Source organism: Bactrocera neohumeralis, chromosome 4 (genome assembly GCF_024586455.1).
Source record: "Bactrocera neohumeralis isolate Rockhampton chromosome 4, APGP_CSIRO_Bneo_wtdbg2-racon-allhic-juicebox.fasta_v2, whole genome shotgun sequence".
In the NCBI taxonomy this organism is placed as follows: Eukaryota; Metazoa; Arthropoda; class Insecta; order Diptera; family Tephritidae; genus Bactrocera; species Bactrocera neohumeralis.
In genome coordinates this window covers 12,260,781-12,284,997 of record NC_065921.1, presented here as the reverse complement: position 1 = coordinate 12,284,997, position 24,217 = coordinate 12,260,781, and the positions used below count along the sequence as shown (strand labels likewise).

At 33.6% G+C, this 24,217-nt stretch overlaps 1 protein-coding gene across 1 annotated transcript in view; it reads left to right on the top strand.

Annotated features, from left to right (window-relative positions):
• The first annotated feature begins 9,006 nt into the window (after positions 1-9,006).
• The window catches only part of LOC126755650 (uncharacterized), a 120,446-nt gene continuing 105,235 nt past the window's right edge, over positions 9,007-24,217 (top strand). The window contains exons 1-2 of the mRNA XM_050468374.1: positions 9,007-9,111; positions 9,432-9,774. Of these exons, the coding sequence (XP_050324331.1) occupies positions 9,639-9,774 (136 nt within the window). The 5' untranslated portion in view covers positions 9,007-9,111; positions 9,432-9,638. The remainder of the gene's footprint in view (positions 9,112-9,431; positions 9,775-24,217) is intronic.

The window sequence follows — 24,217 nt, the reverse complement described above, 5'->3', positions numbered from 1 at the left end:
CACACACACACTTTTATATCTATTAGTGCGCATATATGGCTGCAGCGTTATTAATTTGGAAAAATACTTGCCACTTACGTTGGCTGACGCACGGCATCACGTCTTTGTGGCTGGACCTAGCAATGAACGCACATTTTCCATTTGATCGATCTGTAAGTATCGCCAGGATTATGCGCGCTATTATGCAGTTATTTATCTGTTCATGCCACTGTATTGTGTGGCAAAAGTGCCAAGCTGCTGCCAGATGGTGATGATGTCTTTGGTTGCGCTTACTTACTTTGTTGGCCATTTCCAATTTGCTGCACTTAATTTGCTTTTAAAGCCAATGAAATTACTACAAGCGTGTTGTGGTAATTAATGCGAAATCTAAACGTTTTGTTGCACTCTTATTTGGGCCAGCGTTAATCCATTTAATGCTCCAAATTTTCTGTGCTCGTTGCTGCAAATTCATGCTGCACGTTTTCTGTTTTTGTATTAAAATGCGCAAAGTTTGTTGGCTCTTTGGTGCGTGCTCTCCCAGTTTGGTCTCGCAGCTTGTCTGCATGCTTATAAATTTCTTAAATAATTTCAGCCAGTGTTGTTAGTTCACTTTGTTGTAGGTTATAAATTAATTTTCGCTGTTCGGCCGATAAGGAATGATCGATCAACCGATAAAGCTAACGCTTGAGAAGGTGAGTGGTTTTTTGCCAGAAGTGGCTAACAATATTATAAGTAGCAACATTGTGTATTTGCCTATATGATTTCACGTAGTATTTAGAAATGGGTAAATATTTAAAAATATGCTTTTTTAAATTAAATTTTGACTCTCATTCAGTTTGCCCAACTAACTAACTCGCTGTATTTGAATATTTGTATGAGTTGTATGGAGTTGTATGAAACGATAGTCAATTCTAAGCTAAAAGGCGAGTTTTTAAACTCAAAAAATTTGTTTAGGAATGGTTTGAATATATTAAATTATATCCTTAAGGAGCACACCTGAAAGTAAATTAAAACAAAAACAAATCGAAAATGCTTAAATTTTAAACAGATAACTAAATAGTTTTTGAATGGTGATTTGATTACTATTTAATTTTTCTGCATGTGTCGCGTATACATAATTCTATCTACTTTCCAGTTTTTTAATCTGATCAAAAATCAAACTATAGTAAGCCAAACCGATACTTAATATGGAAAATTTCAACAAAATTTCAACAATTTCGACAAAAAGGTACCCAGATATTGTAAATTATCACATCAATATTTATTTTGTTGTTTGAAAGCAATTTTACCAGATGTACAAGGTGGGTTCCAAAGTAAACAGGACAAAAAAAAAACAGAACAAATGGTTTTTTCGGCAAAATCAATTTATTTTATTCAAAATAGTCTCCTTCTGCTTCAATACAGCTTTTTGCATGGTCCAAAAGCATGTCGAACGAGTGTTTTAGCTCGTTGGCCGGCATGACCTCCAGTATGCCGGTGCAAGCCTTTTGAATGGCCTAGCGCCTTCCTTTCATGGGCAAATGCATGGTGCCATATCAGATGAAAACGGGGACTGATTAATGGTTAAAATGTGATTTTTGGTCAAATAATCGGTTCAATGATGTTCTTCGTATGTTGGATTCTGTGCAATTTTTGGTCGTCAGTAAATTTGTGCGGAACAAACCGTGCCCTCACCCTTTGTAAGCTCAAAGTTCGATGAAAATGCGATAAATCGATGGTATGGATATATTCAATTCCATTTTCACGAATTTCAATGATGATTTCGGCTGACTTTTGATGAATTCACGCACAGTTTCGATGGAATTTTCAGTGATCATGGATTATGATTGGCCCACATGTTGATCGTCATTTATGTCCTCACGACCACTTTGAAAATATTGAAACCATCGTGCACTCTGCTACGGGATAGGCAATCATTGCCATAAACTTGTTTCATCAATTGAAACGTTTCCGTAAAAGTTTTCCTGACACTTAAAGCGCAATAACTTCACTTCCAATCAATGAAATATCATGAAATTCTCACTGGACAATCGATAAAGATAGCAGATTCTAACGCACTAACTTTGGAATACACCTTGTAATACACCTATGCAAACGATTTTTCTATTTCTCGAAAAAATTTTGATAAGCACTTTTTGGTATGCTTTCAGCTCCTTCAGCGAATTTTGTTTTATCTGTTCGATCGACTGAAAACGGGTTCTACGAAGCGGCAATTTCAGTTTGGGGAACATGAAAAAATCACATGAAGTCAAATGTGGTGAATACAGTGGTTGCTCTATGGAATTCATTGCGTTTTTGGCTTTAAAGTCGGTCACAATAGTGGATTGATGCGATGGTCTACAAGTATTATCTGCGTGTAAAATTCATATGTTCCTCGATAATTCTGGCCATTTTCGACAATGAGCATCACCTTGATTTCTGAGCAGGTTTTGCATGTTTTTTTTTTTGGTTTCTTTACGTTTTTTTCCTTCGTTCCGATGATTGTTGACTTCTCTGTGAGAAAACCTTTTTAATAAACTTTTCTATCCATACTCCCAAAATTTCAATTTTTACAATATTTAAAAATTTTTAAACAGTCGGAAAAGTGGTGCGAAAACTGTTTTTTTTTTCAGATAGTCGACATTGTGACATTATTTATCAGCTGTCTTTTTTGAATTTTTTTAATTTTTATTTCCTGGCTTTTTTCTGTATTCATGTAATTTTAATAAATAACTAATAAAACATTCATAGCAGAAATATTTACTGCATTTTTTACGACACTTTAAAAATTACTTCGCTCTTATAATCCACCTAGGATATACTGTGAATCTTTTGGTGCAAATTGGAGAGACTCTATCATGCTACTCGCACTCTAAATGAAAAGACTGATAGTCTCATACACACCACTTACAATACTCATAGAGTTATACAAGCATACAAGTCAATTTAAGCTAGCTGTGACAAGTACGCAGACTTCACCGACGGTATTGCCTCAACTCCACCCTCAGCTTATCCCCTTTGCTGGGGAAAGAATGCTGCATCTTGTTTTCATCTATCCAGAAATCTCCTTTACTAGATCCGAATGTACCTAGAGTTCTGTAAAAAAATCGAATAGGGTAAAATGTCTTACGCGCAAAGGTCCGATTTCATAAAACCAACAAAGACTGAAAAAATATTTTATTAAAAATTTGGTCAAATAATTTATTTATACATTTCAGTTTTTTTTTTTAATTATTTCTAATATGCGCAAAGGCCAGTATTGGTATTATTAAATTTAAATTTGGTCATCAATTTACTTAGTATTTAGTTTAGTTTAGTAGTATCTTGCTATCTAAAATGTATTCTCCTATATCTCAAATTATCTCATCATAAGATCTTTTCAGTTCTATATGTCATTGACTCAATTAAAAATTTGTATCTATGTGAAGACTGGTCACATTTCTTGATATATGTTTTTAAATAATGTATGCATTTGTATGTATTAGGGTGGGTTTTCTATATTTTTATTTATTGCCAGACTCCAACTTTTTGTTCTTCTTTCTTCTGGGGAGGGATGTTTCGCCTTATCTCTTTGTTTTCTGGTTACCCAGAGGATACATGGTCTAAGACCGGAAGTCGTGAGCTGCCTGAGCCATATGTAAAAGAATCGTTTCTGGCCACTTCCAAGTGAATGGCGCACAGAGAACTGTCTTCACTTGAGTGAACTCTACACATGGCTTCAATTCCAACTACTTGCAAAAATGTTTCTTTCAATATTGAACGTTCTACGAAAGGACTTACACGGCTTTTCCATGAACCTAACCGTTCAAAAGAGATACACAGTTGAAGTTTGATTGTCAGCGTTCTAAGCGAAAAAATATACGCTTTTTAATTAACCCACCCTAATATGTATATGTGTCTAGGTATGTAAAAGTATAATTCAAAGAACCTAGTCGCAAAAAGAATTGTGTCACCTGGTAACCAAAAATCAGTCAGCAGCTGCAGAATCGCAAGACAGTTATAAAACATATGAACAAATTTATTAAATATAATATACACATACTTATATACTTACAAGCACTTTCTCAAGCACAAAACCCTGAGAATCTGCCACAAACAAGTTTAAATGAATTGAAAAAAGAACAGTTAGCAGCAATCTGCTAGCGGCTAAAGAAGAAGCTGAATAAACAAAAACATACACACATACAGCCGCACACGCCGCATTTCTTTGAACAAAAGCTTGCGAATAAAAAATCTGAGCTTTATTATTCTGTGCATATAAATTACTTTCGTTTTCACTACAGCGTTGCGAAAGTGTGTTAAGCGAGAGATTCTGCAAATTAGCATATGCGAATGTGTATGTATGTATGTGTGTGCTTATAAAAGTAACATAGAATGAAGTTAGAAACAACGAAACCAAAGCAGAAAAAGTTAAAAAAGAAGGAAATTAAACCAGTTTCTTGACGAAATATATTTATATAAGTATGTACGTGTGTGTGTGAGTAGACGCCTCTAATAGAGTTAAAAGTTACACGCCGTCGAAAATATTTGCATATGTATGCTTAGCTTTGTATTTGGGAGTGAAGAAAGGAAGTCAAAAATATTTCTACATAAGAACACGCCAGTAGAGCTTTTAATGATAAATAAACTGATATTAAGCAAAATAATTAAGTTTTAATTTGACTTAGTGCATTTTTGACACTTTTTTGTTTACAGCCATAAAATATTTAGACATGATCATAAAGCTTATCAGTTATTCTAAGCAGTGCAAAGACAGCCTGAAAACCTGCACTAACTCTTATGTTGCAAGCCAAAAAGCTTTCGCTGCATTGAGCTGTCAGACGCACATTAACACTCATATGTGACCATATCTAACTGTAATTTTGCTTCATTGTATATGTAAAAGCTTATTTTTGCCGGTTGCAAACGTCACTATTGTTGCACAGTCAGCGTAGAACTAAAGTAGTTCATTCGCTGTATTATTGCATTTTGTAATCTCTTTAAAATAACAATATTTGCTCTCAGTGAATACACTCTTCAAGCCAATAGGTTGCTCTGCTGGAAAATTGTAGTTCTCTTTGGAGAGTTTTCCTATTTAAAAAGAATACGAGAGCTGAGAATTGTATAGTTCGTTGGTCCAGCAATGATTTTCATCTTTGAACAAATGCAAAATTAAATAATTTGCTAAAATTTATTTAAATTATTATTTTTGAAGTGAAAAAAAAAATAGAAATATTGTTTAAGTGAGTTAAGGGGGGAGCCTGGATTAGAGGCTTCAAAAAATCGATTTTTTGAGAATTTTTTTGGGAAGGAAAGAAATATATGATTAAAGCAAAACTTTTAGGGTTTATAGTTATGTATTTAAACATCACTCACAAATGTTTTTGGATACGAAATCTTTGATATTCCGGCTTTGGGAAGCAATTACCCGATGCATTTCGCATGTGCATTTGTCGGACGGCGGGCAGGATGCAGGTCGCAATTTCTATTGGAAACAAAAAATTCAAAGAGATTCATATTTTTTCATAATTTATCTTCTAGTTAAACTAAAAAAAAATTCCAAAAAAAAGTGTAAAATTTTAGAAACTGAACTGAAAAAAAGGGTTTTTTGACCAAAAAAATTTTAATTTATGTTAAAATATGTTCAAAATTGAACTTAGTTTAACTACAAGATAATTTAATGCCAAAAGATAGTAAACTTTGCCTCGATTCCATATGACGTATAGTTTTTTTTCTATCCTGCCCGCCAATTAAGAAAAATCGTAAAAATGAAAAGCCGAGAAATCACTCGTCAAAGTTTTCGCTTTCTGCCCAATCACTCATATATCTGCTAGCCGGTCGGTCACTATTTTCCTTCTTGCTTCGAAAATATTTTAAATTCTCATCTAAAACTTTGAGGACATATTTTCAGATTATTTTTAAAGAGATTTAAGCAAAAAAAGAATCGAAACATCTAAATACAGTGATTTGTATTCCCCGATAAACTGAGTCAACATTTAATCAAATATTTCTCACTTTTAATTTTTTTTAATTAATTAATATATTGAAAAAAATAATAATAACAATTGCTGTAATTATTTGTGTGGTTTGCAAAGAGATGTCGTAATTTGTTTATTCCATTGCTCCAATATTGCCTTTGTTCGTCTTTTTCAGTATACACAACGGGTTGCTTCTTATCTCAGTAATAGAACTTAACAACTCTAAGTAACTATGGACCCCAAACTCAATGCATGCATCTTCCATGGGTTTTAAAGAATTTAAAGATCCATTTACTATGAAAATCTTTTTGCATCTATGATGAGGCCTATATTGGAGTTTGCAACGTTGATATGGAATCCTAATTATCATGCCCATTCTGAGAAGTTAGGGTTCGTTCAAAAACAATTTTTACTTTTTGCCTTAAATCATTTTCTTTGGGATTCCGGATTAAATCTTCCCCGATTTCAATTTGTCACGATTTCAATTCTCATTCCAGCACATTCATTCATCTGAAGTGTGAACCACACTTTTTATTGCTCAAATTTGTCTCAGGCATAAAGAAAACTTTTTTCGGGGAGTTTTTCTGTAATATGAGAAAACCTCAGTCGAAAGCCATTGTATTTTAGTGGGAATTTATGGTGAATATGTTCTAGCCAAACAAACGTGCCGAAAATGATTTGTACGATTGAAAAATGAGGACTTTGACCGTTTGAAGATGAGGAGCCGGAAGCATTACTCAATAATGGTTATTGCTAAGACAAAAATAGCGTGTAGAATATTTGGCAGCCATTCGAGCAGTCATATGAGAACATTTTCCAGCAGCTGGATACATACAAAGACACGAAAATGACACGCAATTACTTTGCTTTTGAATAATCTGAATTGTGGCCAAGAAACGTTACCTTGTATGCTGTAAATGCTTCAAAGAGAAGTCGTTTTTGCGAAACCTGGTCACCCAGCTCAATCAACGGAAAACCTAATATCATTACTCCAAGATACTGCTCCGTATTTTGTAGGATGTGAAAGCCGCTCTGTATTGTGAGCTTCCAAAATCGAAAGAAACCAATAATGAAGAACGCTGCTAATAATAACTTGCCTCATGTTGCAAACCGTTTGAAAACTATTTGATAAACAGTGGCTGGAAAGTTTTACTCTATCTCCCTTACAGCCCAGATCCCTCCCTTTCTGTATACCGTTTGCTTCCGTCGATGTCGAACGCCCGCACAGGAATACAGTTCACAACAAAAAGGCCATCAAAAATTGTCTTCAGTCATTCTTGATTCAACCAAACCGGCTCAGTTCTTTTAAGTTGGATTCCACAACCTTTCAGAATGATGGGAAAGCTTCAGATAAGAAACATTTTGATTAATACTATTTAATAGTTATAAATGCAGAAAAAGTTATTGATATTATAAAAAGCTCCAAAATAAAAGGCTGATGAAAAATAAAGTAATTATGCGGTTTGCAATATCTTTTAATGGAAATTATAAACCAAAAACCTTCGTCTCCACATATACATACCGTTACCTAAAATAGAAAGTAACGTAACATCACTTTTCATAAGTTTACAGGCAAAGAAATAGCGAAATAATAGAAATCACTCATATTGAAACCAAATTTGAGTTTTGGTTATAAAGTGGTTATATATTGGTTATATCTGACTGACAGCAATGTAGTATGATATAATGAACCTTAAGCAAGAAAAAACTTTATTTAGTATTTTTTGATGAAACTTTGTTTTAAATTTTGAGTAACGATATGGTTTAAGATTTGGGAAATAGTCACTTATAATGAAACTGAATTCAAGAGAAGCATTTCAAATATGCCATCCAATAACTATTAAATAAAATTTGAGAAAACAGTGAGTCATATTTATATCAATATAAATGGAAACCGACTATGTAAGCCAAATATTTTAATTTATATCATAAATCACCTTTAAAACCCAAACAATGACCACAGACAATAGCATTTAATGCTAAAACTGTAATAAAATGAAATTCTATATAAATATTGTAAGGTAATAGGTAACAAAACAAACACACGCACTGACACAAGTTTTCCCAATACCATATATACTCGTATACACAGTGATCAGCTGTAGTGCAAATTACCGCAACTACAACAACACTTTAACCTTTAAAAAAGATTATCGATCGGCTTTTACTTCATTAAAGACTTAACTGTATTTTTAATACATTTTCTTAAGAGGTAATCATTTTAACAAATTTAAAGCGTGAAAAGTTACAAAATTTCTAGCCAATTGGCTCGTGTGCCCTTGCCGCAAGTTCGTGGCTTAAGTCCTTCGTTTTCAGCAAATCGAATTTACGCTCCCTTTCAAATGTGCCAAAACAACATATGCGATTTCACGCTCACTTTCTGGCGGTGCTCTTACACGCAACATCTCGCGCCACCACAGCTCTTTGCGCTAACGGTACATAAGAAACACAAAAACAAATACAAATTGCCTACAAACAAATGCCATGCCATTCACCAGCATGTAACGCAATGAATTAGTTCAGTCATTCATCGCAATTACAACGATCGCGACGCTCAAAATTTGCATATTCATTCGGCGCACACAAGACGATCTCAGCGCTACTCAGGCTCTCTTTTGCGCTCCGCGAATGCATTTGCCATTCATCAGTTCATTCATTGAAATCACGAAGCAGCCAGCGAGCGCACAAACGAATGCCAGCTGAGTTCGTGCGAAGTGGCAAGTCGTCTACTCGGCTGCTGAAATAGAGACCAAAGCTTTTTCTGCAACTTTGTGGCACTTCTTAAGCTGATGCAGCTAACCAACATCTCAGCTGTGTTGCGGAGCGCGCTGCCGCGTAGACGCGCTCGTGCAGTAGCAGCGACGTCGCCGTCAAAGTGAGTGGCGCTGAGTGCAAAAGCACGCGCATTCTTTACGAAGCTCGATGTTATCGCTCGCTTTGAAGGTGGCGCAGACGTTGCCGCTGACGCAGCGCACACATACAGCGTTGCAGTGCAATTGCAGCTCTAGCAGCTATAGCTAGCACTCGCTGTTTGTCTATCGTCTAGCGTAGACGCCGCTGCATGGTCGCTCGCCAGTTCATTCGCAAGGTTTTATATATTCGTCCATTTGGCGAGTGGAGCTCAGTTTGGTGCTTAAGCGCGGGGCGTGTATCTCGTACTCTGGATTAGCTGTTGGTTGGACACAGTGAATTAACTGTAATTTTGCTAATAATTTGGGGCAGATTTTTTCTTGTGGGACAAATGTGCGCGCATTGCGGTGCGAAGTAGAAAACGATTAGTGCCAAATGAAACGGATATCCTCGAACTAATTTCACAAAATCAAAAAAAAAAAAAATATTGGAATAAAAGAAACAAATAATAAGCAACAACTACAACATTTTTTCTTTTGACAAAAGCCTAATTTGTGCAAAATTCAGCGCTTTTCAATAAAGAAAAAAATAAATACTTTAAAAATGTGTTAAAATTTTCACTAATAAAAAAGTTAATTTGAAATATTTTTTTGTGTGCCGTAACAGGGTTGGATATCGCCCATATCGCTGAACCTTAAATTAGCTTCAAAAATTGTGCTACTTCTGAAGTGAGTGTACGCAACAAACTATTTGTTCGAGAAAAAAGAGCATAAATTCAAAAGCAAAATATAAATTTTTTAAACACTAAAAAATTCTTGTTTGGAATTGAAAAGAAAACTGCAAAATATTGTGTTGTGCCAAAAAATATTCACGATGTATAAGAAAATGTCGGTCAAGTGGAAATTGTTTAATGGATTACAAGTGTCAGCTGTTCTGTTGGCGCTAATTGCACTTAACACGGATATACAAACAGTGCAGGCGGTACGTGTGAGCGGACAGCGCGGCAAAGGTAGGTGTCAATATGTGAAGGAAATGAACGGAAATGTGCTCAAGGATATCAAGATACATTTTAATAAGTTTCAAAAGAATTATATGGTTGCATTATCATAAAGTTAAAAGACAAGAGTTAAATGGTTTCCAAGAGCAAAGAAATTTAACGCCCAAGGCCAAGAGCTACGTTAATATGAACTCTTTTCTGTTTACAAGTGAAAGATAATAATTTTTTTCACCACATAAATATATTGGAAGCTGCCAAGAAAAAAAATTTAAGGAGCATAAAATACTTAAGTAGTGGAAATGGAGTTGCCGCACATTTAATATTTTTTCAAGAGTTGTGTTTTTAACTGTGGTGATTTAAAAAACACTTTGCCTTACAAACAATTTTCATTTTCCCGTATTTATATTATAACAATTTGTTTTATGCCTACTTACTCCCGCATATAAGTCTGATATTATCTATAAATCAGATATGAATAAGATTTCAATAGAAACCCTACTTTTGGAAATTTTTTTCTAAATTGAATAAATTTATTTGAAACAAATATTTAATAACACTATTTCAAACCAATCTCAACCTCTCCTCGCTCTGAGCTATCTGTTCAATTTTCAATGATCAGAGGACAGTTTGGGAACTCAAAAAATAATTTTGTAAAAGTACCTGTTGCCCTGTGAAGCTCTTACTCTTTCGACGTGAGAAAAATTTACTTTAAAGTTCATAGTCGCACTTTATACTATAAGCCTTATTCCCACATTTCTGCGATCAAACAAAAATTATAAATCTTTGATTTGACATTATTATAATCTGGTTTAACTTTTCCATAACAGCAGAAAAGTTTATTGATGTTTTTTGCACCTTATGGCGACAATTTTTCTTTCTAACTACGTTGGACGTATTAAATTGCTTTACAAGCTCTTCGCTTCAAAGTTTTCTTTAAAAAAAAGATATGTCTGAATAATGACATGGCCAGATGACAAATTAAGATTACTTGAAAAATTAAACATTTTTCACCGAGTTTGTAACTCCTCCACCTATGCTGGTATGGATTTACTATAAATTTAAATGACCTTTTATTCAATCGTTATCGTCATAATTCCTTTTTATAAAATAATGGTTATATCGGGTGATTTTTTAAGAGCTTGATAACTTTTTAAAAAAAAAAAACGCATAAAATTTGCAAAATCTCATCGGTTCTTTATTTGAAACGTTAGATTGGTTCATGACATTTACTTTTTGAAGATAATTTCATTTAAATGTAATGGTCCATTCGGAAAGTAACTTTTTCGAGCATTTCGGCAATAGCCCGAATTTCTTCGGAAATGTTGTCTTCCAAAGTTTAGTTGCTGGCTTATTTCTTTTTAGACTTGACGTATAGTCTAAAGGCGACAATTTTTGGTGGCTTTCCATTTCTTGAGATGAATTGTTCTCCGAAGTTTTCCCTCAAAATGGCCATAGAATCGCGAGCTGTGTGAATGTAGCGCCATCTTGTTGAAACCAATGTCAACCAAGTTCTTCTTCCATTTTTGGCAACAAAAAGTTTTCTTCGAAAAAGCGATCGCCATTCACCGTAACGTTGCGTCCAACAGCATCTTTGAAAAAATACGGTCCAATGATTCCACCAGCGTAAAAACCACACCAAACAGTGCATTTTTCGGGATGCATGCGCAGTTCTTGACCGGCTTCTGGTTGCTCTTCACCCCCAAATGCGGCAATTTTGCTTATTTACGTAGCCATTCAACCAGAAATGAGCCTCACCGCTGAACAAAATTTGTCGATAAAAAGCGGACGTAAACATTTCGAATTTTGGTAATAAAATTTGATTTGCAAGCGTTGCTCGTTAAAGTCGTTATCGTCAAAGCATACTGAGCATCTTTTTTTGATAAAATAATGGTCCTATCAAAAAAATCATTGTTACGAAAAAGTAACCGGAAATTGACAATAAAACACCAAATATTTAATTATTCATTAAGTTTTATTTTTTAGTCTTCTGAGTAGTCCCCACCAGATGAAATACACTTATGCCAACGATTTCTTCGGTCCTCGAAACACTTTTCATAAGTACTTTCGGAGATGGCCTTCAGCTGTGTTTCCACTACTTCGGCCATTTTCGACTGATTTTCTCACGCAAACGCCTCACTACAGCCAAATAGAACTCCTTATTTATCGTCTGTCCCTCCGGAACATATTTATGATGAACCAAATCACGAATATCGAAATTTTTGAACGGTTTTGGCGTGTTTTTTTTTCTGCTTTGGCTCATTTTTTTCCCTCCATTCCGATTATTATTCACTTGTTTGCATGTTAAACTCATAAACCAATGCCTCATCGGCAATTACAATGCTCTCCATGAATGTGAGATCGGAATTCACATGATCAAGTATGACGAAAGAGACCTGTTTACGCGACTCCTTTTGAAAAAAAAATTACTTTTATCGGCACTAGACGAGCAAGAGAGCGTTTCATACCCAAAATACTCACCAATATCATTCGAACGCACTAGCGAGAGATGTTGAGCTCTTTTGTCATCTCTCCAATACTTACTTAACGATTTTCAGATCCTTCACTTCATCGAAATTTTCATAAATTGAAGGCGTTGAAGGTGGTCCAGCAAGAGACATGCCTTCCACGATCTCTCAACCAACTGTGAGGGCCCTGTGCCAGTCATAAGCTTGTGGTTCTGAACAGTGACTCTTTTCCAATATACGCTACGATTCCTTAAATGAAATTTGGTTAGAAGTATACTTTTTTCGTAAAATTATTTGTTCGATATTTTTATCCGTTGTAAAAATCGCAACGCACTGCTAAGGTGTACCGGCGTACGCAGCTGTTGTAAACAAACTCGTTTGACAGATCACGCTCATATTTGGCATATTAATTAAGAACAGTCCTCCCAAATTAACAAAATATCATTTACAAGGGAATTTAATTACGATTTCCGGGTGTTTTTTTTTTTTGTCAAAATGAATAACATAGTTTAACTTAACCTATGGTCGTAATCAATATAATCTTACTAAATCTTACTCCTGATAACACTTACTTTATAATATAGCCTCCGCTGTAGTAAATTTTACTTCATCGAAAAAGAATCTTTTATCCTTTTCCTCCTTCGTTACAATATCGGAGGATATTTATTTTCTCAAAAAAATATTAATTTGTTAATATGATTAAAAATATAAAATTTTATTTAAAAAAAATCTCAGTTGAAAACATTATTAAGAAAAAAAATTTTGGCGTATTCTAAATAAACAATTCTTAAATCTGATTCGGCTCCTTTTAATCTCAGTTAGACCTAATGAATTTTTTATGCATACTCAATGGCTCTAATTGAAAATTTACTAGGGAAAAATTATTATTTGATTCAAAATTTCTTGGAGCACTCAAAAAGTTTGGTCAGAGATTTCATAGATGAAAAATTTATAATGTTGGGTATTCCTTGCTATAGAAACATGAAAGCTTCGAATTATATCCGTAATTTGAAATTTAAAACTAATTTCGAAATGGAATGAAAAATATATATATTATTTTCTTTTTTGCTATAAACACCAAAAGTTATTCGAAATGCTTGAAGAATTCAATTAATATCAGAAATTGAAATTAGGTGCATATAACCAACTTTTTTGAGATTTTGGGCATTATTAATCTCAAATAGTAGAGCAAAAAATAGCATTAATTAACTGCAAAAGGCCGAGCCCAACATACACATGAAACAAAATTTTATAAAAATTAAGCATATGCCTTCACATGCGTCACGCACGCACTTATAGACATTGAAATAATAAAGAAAATTTACTAATTTCGAAGCATAAACTGTGATTTCAAAGTCACAAAAACGCGTGCCAAAAATGTCTTTAACGAAAATCAAAATTAAATATTTAGATTTCGATTTCACAAAAACACAACGCACAGCAAATAATGTTAATTGAAAAATGCGTTAGACAAGACAAAGCGCAACACTTGAGCGCTGCCCACCTGCTCACCATTAATCATGCGTTCATTAATCACGGCGCGTTAAAGATGCGCCGCCGTCAACAAGTCAATGTGGTCAACGCCGCCGGCAATGCCATGACAGCTAACAGAAATCATCTTTCACACTTTAACGGTTAAGCAGCTGCAAGAAAATAAATTGAATATTTTTGTTGTATTTGCAATATTATTGTTATTTATTTAAGTTTGACATTTAATAGATTAGCGCTACGAAGGTGTTGCAGCTGACGCCAGCTGACACTTATTTTGATATTTTTTGTTTTAAGCCAAAATTTCTGTTAAAAATATGTTATTGCAGTCGCAACAATAGCCACTAAATGAATCTTAAGCATCTGCAATAAATTCACTGTCACTTTTGACGGCTCCATCAATGTTGCACCGATTTCACTGTTATTTGGAATTATTTTCGTGCATCTCTCTTTCACACCAAACAATGTCAGCGGGCAGATGTTATTCAAAAAAATATTGCAATAATAACAATAATAAGCGTAGTGATAAAACAGCCATGTAGCCATTAATCTCAGCTTATTCATCAGCATATAATTGCCTGCTTCTGTTTTGACAAGCTCTCAGTTTGTACACAACAAAGCTGCAGGTGCCGCTGTATACCAGCTGTTTGTATTGGTAAATTGCAAAAAAATGAAAGTAAATTTAATTAATGTAATCATTAGCTGAGTCGCTGCCGCAATGAGTTCGTTGCCTAAGCCATTGTTTTGGTAGTGGAGCCATAGTTGTGGGAGGTGTTAAATAAATACCGACTACTCGCTTGCATAGTTTAGCAGACAATGTGAGAGAAATTGCAGTACACACAACACAACAGCGCATATTGTGTCTTAGTCATGTTTTTATTTCTGAAATGTTATTACTTTTTGTGTGTGTGTGTGTATGTGTAAGACAGCGGCAAACTGCAGTTGGTCTAAAGAAGTTCGTTGCTTGAGTCTTTTGTATTGAGTGTGTGGTGTGCAGCAAAGTTCGTTGTTCGGCGCGCTCAATCGCGCACACATACTAATGCATTGCATTGTTTATATGTTTTGCATGTATGTACATACATATGTAGCTGTAATGGTTTGTTTATTGCGTGTTTTTATGCAATTAATCTGCATTTCAGCGCTGCTGGTTTTTTCTTATTAATTAGCAGCAACTGGTCATTATTTTATTAGAATTGTTAAAGGAAAATAGTATGCAAAAACTTTTATATGTTTTATACATATACATATATAGCATGGGTTATTGATTTCAGAGGCTGAAACGTCTATATAAAGGATAATGATGCATATGCGCCTACATTTATATATGTAAGATAAATAGACGAGGATTGCACGGCGACCTTAAGTATGGTATAGTTATGTTTAGTACCCTCTTCTACATATGGAGGAGCGATTTATCATAATCTGTGAAAGTTTAAACGATTTTATGCTAGCACATCTTTTTAATTTATTTTATAATATTTGTTAAAAATCTTAAAAGAAGGATGTTTAAAAACTTTTTTCTCTTTACCTGTATGCTAGTATACCAACTTTGGTATTCACCATTATTATAGTACTTTTACTATTTTTTTTCAAATTCAAAATAATCCAAGATCTGATTGCTCGCATAAAAACTTTCTCATTAATAAAATTAAAAATAAATGCTATATACACTTAGAGGGCACACCTTAAAAAAAAATAACTTTAAGTATTTTCGAAAGATTATTTTAATTTAATGAGAAAAGTTCTAAAAATAATATACACATATGTATATATGTATACTCGTATAATATCCTGAAATTCAAAATAACGTAACACCCCTTTTCATAAGTTTACAGGCGAAGGAAAAACGAGATAAAAAACCACTCATATTGAGGCAAAATTTGAGTTTTGGTTATAAAGTAGTTATATATTGGTTATAAAATGGTTAAATATTGGTTATATCTGACAGTGGAAGCTGAAAATTGTATGTTGCATACATATTTGTAATATGATGTAGTGAATCGTAGACAATAAAAAACTCCTTTTCGATTTTTTGATGATACGTTGTTTTGCACTTTACGTGATGATATGTACTTTTCTGAATAGCAGTATGATAATATTTCAATTAATTTGTGTTCTAATATCTATTTTTTTTCTTTATCACAATTCTGCCAAAATATTCTTCAATATAGGACACCAAATGAGCTTTATGGCTATGCAATAATTTTTTAAATTAAAGCTGATCAAATTTGAACCGGACTGACATAAATGTAATTTTTTATTATTTTAATTCAAATATTTCTCAAAGATAGCCAATATTAGCTTGCCAACGCTTTAACCAAATTTCCATAGACTTGGTGTAAGCCTCCGCTCATTCATACATCTGATCAAATTTTAGTCAGATTGATAAAAAAATATAAATTTTCAATATTTTGATTCAATAATTTGTCATACATAGATGGTTTTCTTAACCAATATTAGCTTGCCAACGCTTAAACGAAATTTCTATACACTTGGTATAAGCAAAGATTCAGATCTTTTGATACGAATCTAACATTAACAAATCGAAAAGAGTTATTGAGACGATCTATAAGGAATTCTAAGGCCAACTGCTATCTCTCGGATGACCACACATTTCTTTAATTTAGTTAGTTGCGTTACCAGAGTTGGATGGACTAGTCGCATAAGGCAAACTTTCTATGGCCGCACGATCTTCACTCATTAGTTGGCGCCCATCAAATAAATTACTTGTGTTCGTGGTAAAATACATTCCCAAAAATAATACAGCAATATTTTCAATGATTCCGTAGTCGTGATTCCATTAACATATGTATATACAAAATTTCAATGGTGATCTCCTAGCAAAACTTTAGTTAGATAAACAAGCACTAATTGACATATGGAGAACAAACTTCCTATCAGCATAAAAAAGGTTTAAGTCAATATAAAAAAATGTTTATGAATTCAGTTTCTATAGGTATTGCAACCCTTAAGATCAAAAGGTATTTAAATATTAAAGCATTTTTCGCCGAAATAATGCGCATTGACCCTGTCATCTAACAGCACTTTTTCTTTTGTAAAGATGCATTTGCAACTGAAACTTTATTAAATTATTTACTTACCCACAAACACTTAAAAATACATAATACGAAGAAATACACTCACATACATGTGTCAATTCAAATCAAAAGCAATCCCGCCAGTTGCTACGAAAATACAATATGGCATCCATACACAAAATCTTAATTAGCAAATGTCGATGATTTTGTAATAACAAAAGAAACAAGCACACAAGTTCAACTGAAAAATGCCAGAATCAAAACAAAACTCAAATTCTAAACAAAGCAAAATCGAAATAAAAATATTCCAATAAAAATCGAACGAATATCGCATGCAGCCTCATAAAAATGCCGAGCAAAAAATATAATTACAAAATAAACACGCATACATATGTATAAACAACAACATCTGAACTCCACACACATGTTTGCAAATCGATTGCGGCAAGTGGCAACACCAGCAGCCAGCAGACAAACTGGCTTACGAAGCAATGCGACGCAACTCCGTCGCAGACATTGACAAATGCCGGTCAGTTGTTATAAACATAAATGTAACAAAAACAAATCAGCTAAAAATAATGCAGCAGTTGATTGCCAGATAACCAGATTGCCAGAAAAAAAAAACTAGTCGGCATGTTGCCATTTGAAGTATATTTGCAGCAATGCAACAGCAACCGCCGCTACACCGAATGTTGGCGATTGCTACTGTCGTGCTACGAAAACACCAAACACAACAAATAGCAGAAGAATAACAAAACAAAGACGATAAGAACAACAAGACTTGAAAAAATTAAGTATTGCAAAAACAACAGTTGCAAATATGCTACAATTCAACGAGTGCCACTGTTTAACTATGTGTGTGAGTTATGTGCCACTTGAGCTGAGAAGAAGATGTGTCACAACAAAAAAGCGTTTGTGTGCGTACGGCAACTACAAAAACAATAATAATGCAAACATTTTATTTGTGTTGAACTGATGAGCGCTTGAAATGGCAATACATAGATGGCCACAAAAAAATTAACACTGTTGCATTAGTTGAATGCCGTTGCTGTTGCATTGTGCAAAAATGGCGCAAAGAAAATGTGTCTGCTGATTGACGAACAACATTTACTTGTCCGTCTTCACTTGATTGCTGGTGGAAATAATTGATGACAGTAATGTGGAACACTGTCACTGTGTTTAAAAAAAATTAAATTTACTCATCTTTCATGTACTATTTTTGTCGAAAGAATATATTATATACCCACACTATATGTATAAGTAATGCCAACTTTCTATGAAAATTGTCTGAACTTGTGTCAAAAAGCGTCCAACTGATTGATAGCTTAGTATTAGAGGCATCTTACGGAAATTTAGAAACCAACTTTCTGTGATAACAGTCTATCCTTTTACAGAAAATTATTATAATGGGATATATGTATTCTTCTCATAACCCTCATATTCATATTATAATGATTTTCATACTTCTGGTAGACTTTATATCATATATATCCCTGAGCCTTTGAATTATCTTGAAGATACTTACAAAGCCTATTTTTCTGATAACAATAATACGTGGGGTCGAAATAATCCTACCCCTCTATATACGTAATATAGTGATTTCTGATTATCCAGTTGATTTTAAAAAGTTTATTTAAGTCTATATGTGCAATATTTTAAAGAAGGTTAATTTTTTCTTAATCACTAGCTTCTAGGTATCTCCTTTCTAATATTTTTATATGCAAGTTTTTCGCCTGTTTAAGCGGTTACATGGGTTTCCTCTGGTAAAAAACAGCCTTTTTCACTAATTTTTTCTCAAATAAAATATGAAATATCTTAATGGAATTTTTTATTGTTACAAACATACACTATTAACAAAGAAATTCTGAAATTTTGGAAAAAAATATTTTAAACTCGGCCATTGCAACGCCATTTCCAGTAACCCCTCGGAGAAAGATGGGTCCGCCTTGGCAGGATAATACGTGTTTTAGTTAAAACCCTAACTTAGAACTCGGACAAAGAAAACAAATTGAAAACTGAATTTTTGCAGACATTTTTTCTTCAAATATTTGTAATCGAAAAAAATCCTTCGCCCAAGTTTTTTAAGAATTATATCTCAAAGATCTGTGTAAAATTTCATGAAGATCAGTTGAGTAGTACTCGAGAAATCTTGCCAACCGACTTCAAAAGCACGGTTTCGAGAAAAATGCGTTTAACGATGGGGCACTTAGCGTAGCTAGCCTCAAGCGAACAAGTTCTCAAGGCTGTATCTCCGAAACTAATACTGGGATCAACTTGAAAATTTATAACAATATTTTAGAGGACATTAAAAAAATCGTTTTTTGAAACCCGTAAGCCCATGTGATCCCTCAATAATTTTATAAACTTAAGCGTTGGCAACCCTCTTTTTGACCATTCTTCGAAAACTGTTCTTACCAAGTATTGCCTTCAAATATTGAACAAACTGAATTATTTTTAGTATTTGAATAATGTGGCAACTCTATTTAGATGCATATTTATATATATAACTTGCAAACCAACTTCAAATAAATTGTGTTTTTTACGCCTGATGACAATGGCAACCCTAATTTAGGTTGCTTTGATATCAAATATTATTTTCTATAGCATTTTAGAATTCATATTGACCTTTAATTAAAGTTTGATTCCCACTTATGTGGCAACCCTGACAACAGCTCAACTCAAAGATTTTGAAAAACTGTTTATACCAATGCTAAAACCTTCCATAAAACTCATATATATTGCAACTGAAAGAATCATGGATCAAAGAATACTGCATTGAAAGTTCTTTAACCTCATTCTTCAATATTTTCTTCTCAAATCTAATGATCGCTAGCTTTTCGCTATATTTCTAATATATTTGCTCTTCAGTGCCGTAGTTTGTTTTCTTATCATTGTATTAATATCTATTCCCCTAATAGTTTCTTAGCTACTAAACTTTGGCGCAAACACTTCAGACAGTTGCATATATTAATACACACACGAACTCATATGTTTCTTCACACATACTTATACATATAAAATATACAAGTCTAACCAGAAACAGTTCACGTGTCTCAATTAGCGTCTTAAATGGCTTGTGACAAGCAGAAGCTAGCAATCCTGTCTAGTCGCTGACATCAGCAAAGCTTAAGCAACGCATATTACCGATGTGCACACATACATACTTGCTTACTGGTACGAGTATGTGCTGTATGTGTTTGACATGAGTATTACATATTAACAACTTCATGCGTTCATGCACTTGTTGCAGCAGCTACAACAGTTGGTTCACCGTTTTGCGCCATATTTCATTTTATTTATATATATCTTTATTACTATATATTTCATAAAATAAACCTACTTGCAACATTGCTGCGCCACTTACATTAAAACTGTAAACAAAAATATTGTCACTTTTGTGTAATTTTAATTTGTGCATTTTTTAATTTCCTTCCTACATTCCCATTTTCACAACATAGTGTTGCATTTTTACTGTTGTTTTTTGCTTGCACTTAAGTAAGACGGTTACACTCCAGTTTAGCAAATCGCAATTACACAGCAAATGCATATTTTTGGTTGACTTGAACGAGTTTCCACTTGTGACATAATTTCAATGCTTATGATTACTTTTTCACTTAATTTTTTTTTTACCTCAGTGCATAGTATGCAGCTTGTAGGTTTTAGCTGCCTTTTATGCCTGTGTTTATGTGTGTAATATTTTTTATTCTGCTTAGTGTTGCATGCACCTGCTTACAGTATGTAATTTTAACTATGTACAATATTACAACTTGTCATCATTAGTTTGCCTTTTTATATTATATATAAATTATATCTGTTACATATCTATATATATGTGTATTTATATATGCTTTCCTTGCCACCAGCGACCGACATTTGTGTATGTATGACATTTTTGTAACATGCACCTGTTATAGCTGTACTTATAGACATGTCTTGTTGTTTCCTTTTGAAGGTGATGTCAGTCAACATGGCGTATAAGCGACTTTTGACTGACATAAAAGACTTTTCAGATGCATAGATATGAACGATTATTATGTACCTGTTCGGTCATATGAAATTGGTTCGTTGCTTGGTTGCTTGGCAAAACATATTTATTCAATTACATTTTCAAATTCAACAATAAGTTGTACATATTGTGTCAGTTGCTTAATTTGTAGCCGCACAAAACACGCATGTGCTGCCAAGTGGCTTGAAATGTCGATCTTTCTGAGGTTTTTAGCAGATTTAAAACAATTTCATGTAATTTGTAACACCCAAAATATTTCTAAGAACCTATAAAATGAATATATAAGGAATCTGCGTGACGAGTTGAGTCAATTTGGCCATGTCGGTGTATCCGACGTATATACGAAACCAGGTCCCTCAGTGTTTTAGATATGAATCTGAAATTTTAAACACATCCTTTTCTTCCCAAACCGAACAAACTATTGTGTTCTACATATACGAACTGATACGGCATCGTCTCCGTAAACCTTACAAATTTTATTGGTAGCCTGCGTGGCATTCTTCGCTTTTTTATACAAAACTTTCAAAATATAGTGAATTTCTTCATTATTTTCACTCATTTTTGAACAGCTGTAACTTCTTTTCAACTTCCTCGAATTAAACTTTTTGGTTAAATGAAGCTTTAAATCTAACCTTTCAACACTATATGATATGAGAGTAATGTGAATGGTAGCACAGGAGATACACGACTGCAACGACATCTATTGACAAAATACGAAAAGATTTTTTCGACTACCCAATATTTCTTTTTGATTATTAATAGTCAATTATAATTGATTCTCAATTGTTGAAAAATTCCTTCTTCTGAAAAAAAGAAGGTTTTAATTTTTCTAAGAGGGATAATGAAAAACCTTCAGAATGAAGGTCTTTAATGTTCAAATTAATATTTTAACGCCAAATCAGTGAGATTATAGACAAATCTTAGAACAAAATGAAGAGTCTTGTATTTGTACATATTCATACATCATTTGCAATCAAGCAAAAAATTTAAATTTTATTTAGTTTATCAAATAACTGAAAAAGCATTCTAGAGCTTCATGAAGTGGTCGAAAATGTAAAATTTAATTTTTTTTATTTTTAACCTGTATGCTTTGTCATATCTTATACTATTATTTACTTTACTGCAAAATCAGTTTATTGGCACACTAGGAGAAATCAAGAAGCAAACAAGCAAAAACAAAGAAATATATTTATTTCATAATAACAAAAATATGCGGCGATTGCAAAATACGAGTAGCCAAAGGACGCAAGTACAAGCGTTCATTCAAGCATTTAGCAAACACACAACTACTTGCACACATACAACTATGTATGTTATAGTATATATACACAAAAAAATATAAATGATACGTTGCAAACCATTGCTATAAAGCATAATAACTATAACTGGAACTGTAACTGTAACAATAACAAAAAATAACTGCGTCTACCCACAACTATATATATGTATATATGAATGCAGATACATATATGTAACACATATATCAAGCTTATGTCTACGACAGACTTCAATTATTGATTAGCCCGCTAGTACGTATAAGCGATTAGAGCCACATTTGCCACCAAACGCTACTGAGCTAGAGTAGGCGGCTGCCTTGGCTCAACTTAAAACAGCAAAAAAATAAATACGAGTAAATCGTACACTCATACATAAGAAAAAACATAACAAGTGAGCTGTTGGTGCTGCTCAAACGACAGCCTGTCTGTGGCAGTTACAGGCCTCACAAGTGCATGCATGTGTCAGTATGTGTGTATGCACATAAAAACTATTGCGTGATTGGAAAAAATGCGAGATTTTAATTAAAAAATATGTAAAGTGTTGGTTGGTGCTTGGAGTTGTGGATTTCAGTGATCGATTCAACGCAAATGTTGTTCATCAGTTTTGGTTTTTTTATGCTATGGGAGGGAAGAGCGTGCTAGTTTTTGTATATCTTCTAACGCTCTCATATAATTTTTTTTTTCTTACATGATTTTCTGATTTTCATATAGTTTTACTTATTTTAGTCTGGTTTCTTTTGGTATATGTTATACTTGGTCATGCTAAAAATAAGGTTTATAAATAAACTGAAAAGCGAAGGTCCTTCTTATAAATATTAAGAGATCATACTTAGAGAGACTCCTTTTGAGATTTCCACCATTCAATATTTTACGAATAATGTGAAAAAAAGATATTTTCTAAAGTACTGCATACTCATATTCACATAGCAAAGTTCATTTACACTAGTTACTCATACGCCCCGCACCTTCAACTGGCAAACGCATGTTTATGCGCACCAAAGGCGGAAATCGAAAAAATTTACAATAATGAATTGAACAGCACATCAATTATCAAGAAAAAGCTGGCTTGGGTGCAAAATCCCCAAAATAACCGGCAATATTCGCACCTGTGTGTGAAAGATCATAAAGTTTATTATGCATTTTTTAAAGCATGGCCACATCATCAACTGAATTAATCCATGTACATTATTTTTTTGGAATTTATAGCACATTTTTGTTCACAACCCGGTAATTTTTGTTTACCGCTATCTTTTCACAGTGTGGTTTGGGTGAGCTAAAAAGTGCGTTCATCTGCAAAAATTTACTTGCGTCTCGTCTCCTTTTGTTGAACTCGCTACTTATTGCAGCCATATTTTTGTAGCATTTACCATTATTTTTATTTCGATTTTATTGTTTGCTCGTAAATGGTTTTTTTATTATCATAACAATATGCTTCACTCAATGAATTGCGTTAGCTTCCATAGCAGATATGAAAGCTGCTTTATGGCGCGTGTAAAGCGGATTACTCAAAACGCTTAATGAGCTTAGCGTCTTATATGGACTGTATGTATATCGAGGCTTTTCTAGCTTAATTGAATGCATTACCAGCTATTTACAGCTAAATAACAATCGCATCTAACCGTTATTCAAATGGCATTTGCTAGTGAATACACGCAATTTGGAGATTTCGTTTTCGTTGCTTTTTCACTTTCATTGAAACATAACTGTAAACAAACGCATCACAAAGCGCTTACGTTAGTTTGTTTGCTGGAAATTGTAAACAATATGTATTGATATTCAGAAAATCCACTTTGTAATAATGTGAAAGGCAGTTTGTATGGTTTTATGCATGTGTGCTATGATGAAGAAGATTTCATAAGAAGTTGAATTACTTGCTCGCTTCCGCTTGCTTAAAATGCGTTTGTGCGTAGCTATACTTTTATGCAGTATGACTTGTGTAATACTGCCGTAAATATAATTTCAGTACAAGTTTTTATGATGCATACTTTCACTCTAACTTGGAGGACCTGATATTTTGTTGAGTATCCTTGGCATAATTTAAAGTACTTTCTACACATTAGATGGTTCAAGTTTCGAAAATTATCTCTTCAATTTACGATTTACGACCGATCTTCGGACTTCTTCTTTAATGCCATGTGTAGAAGTTCACGCAAGTGAGGAAAGATCTCTGAGCGCCATGCA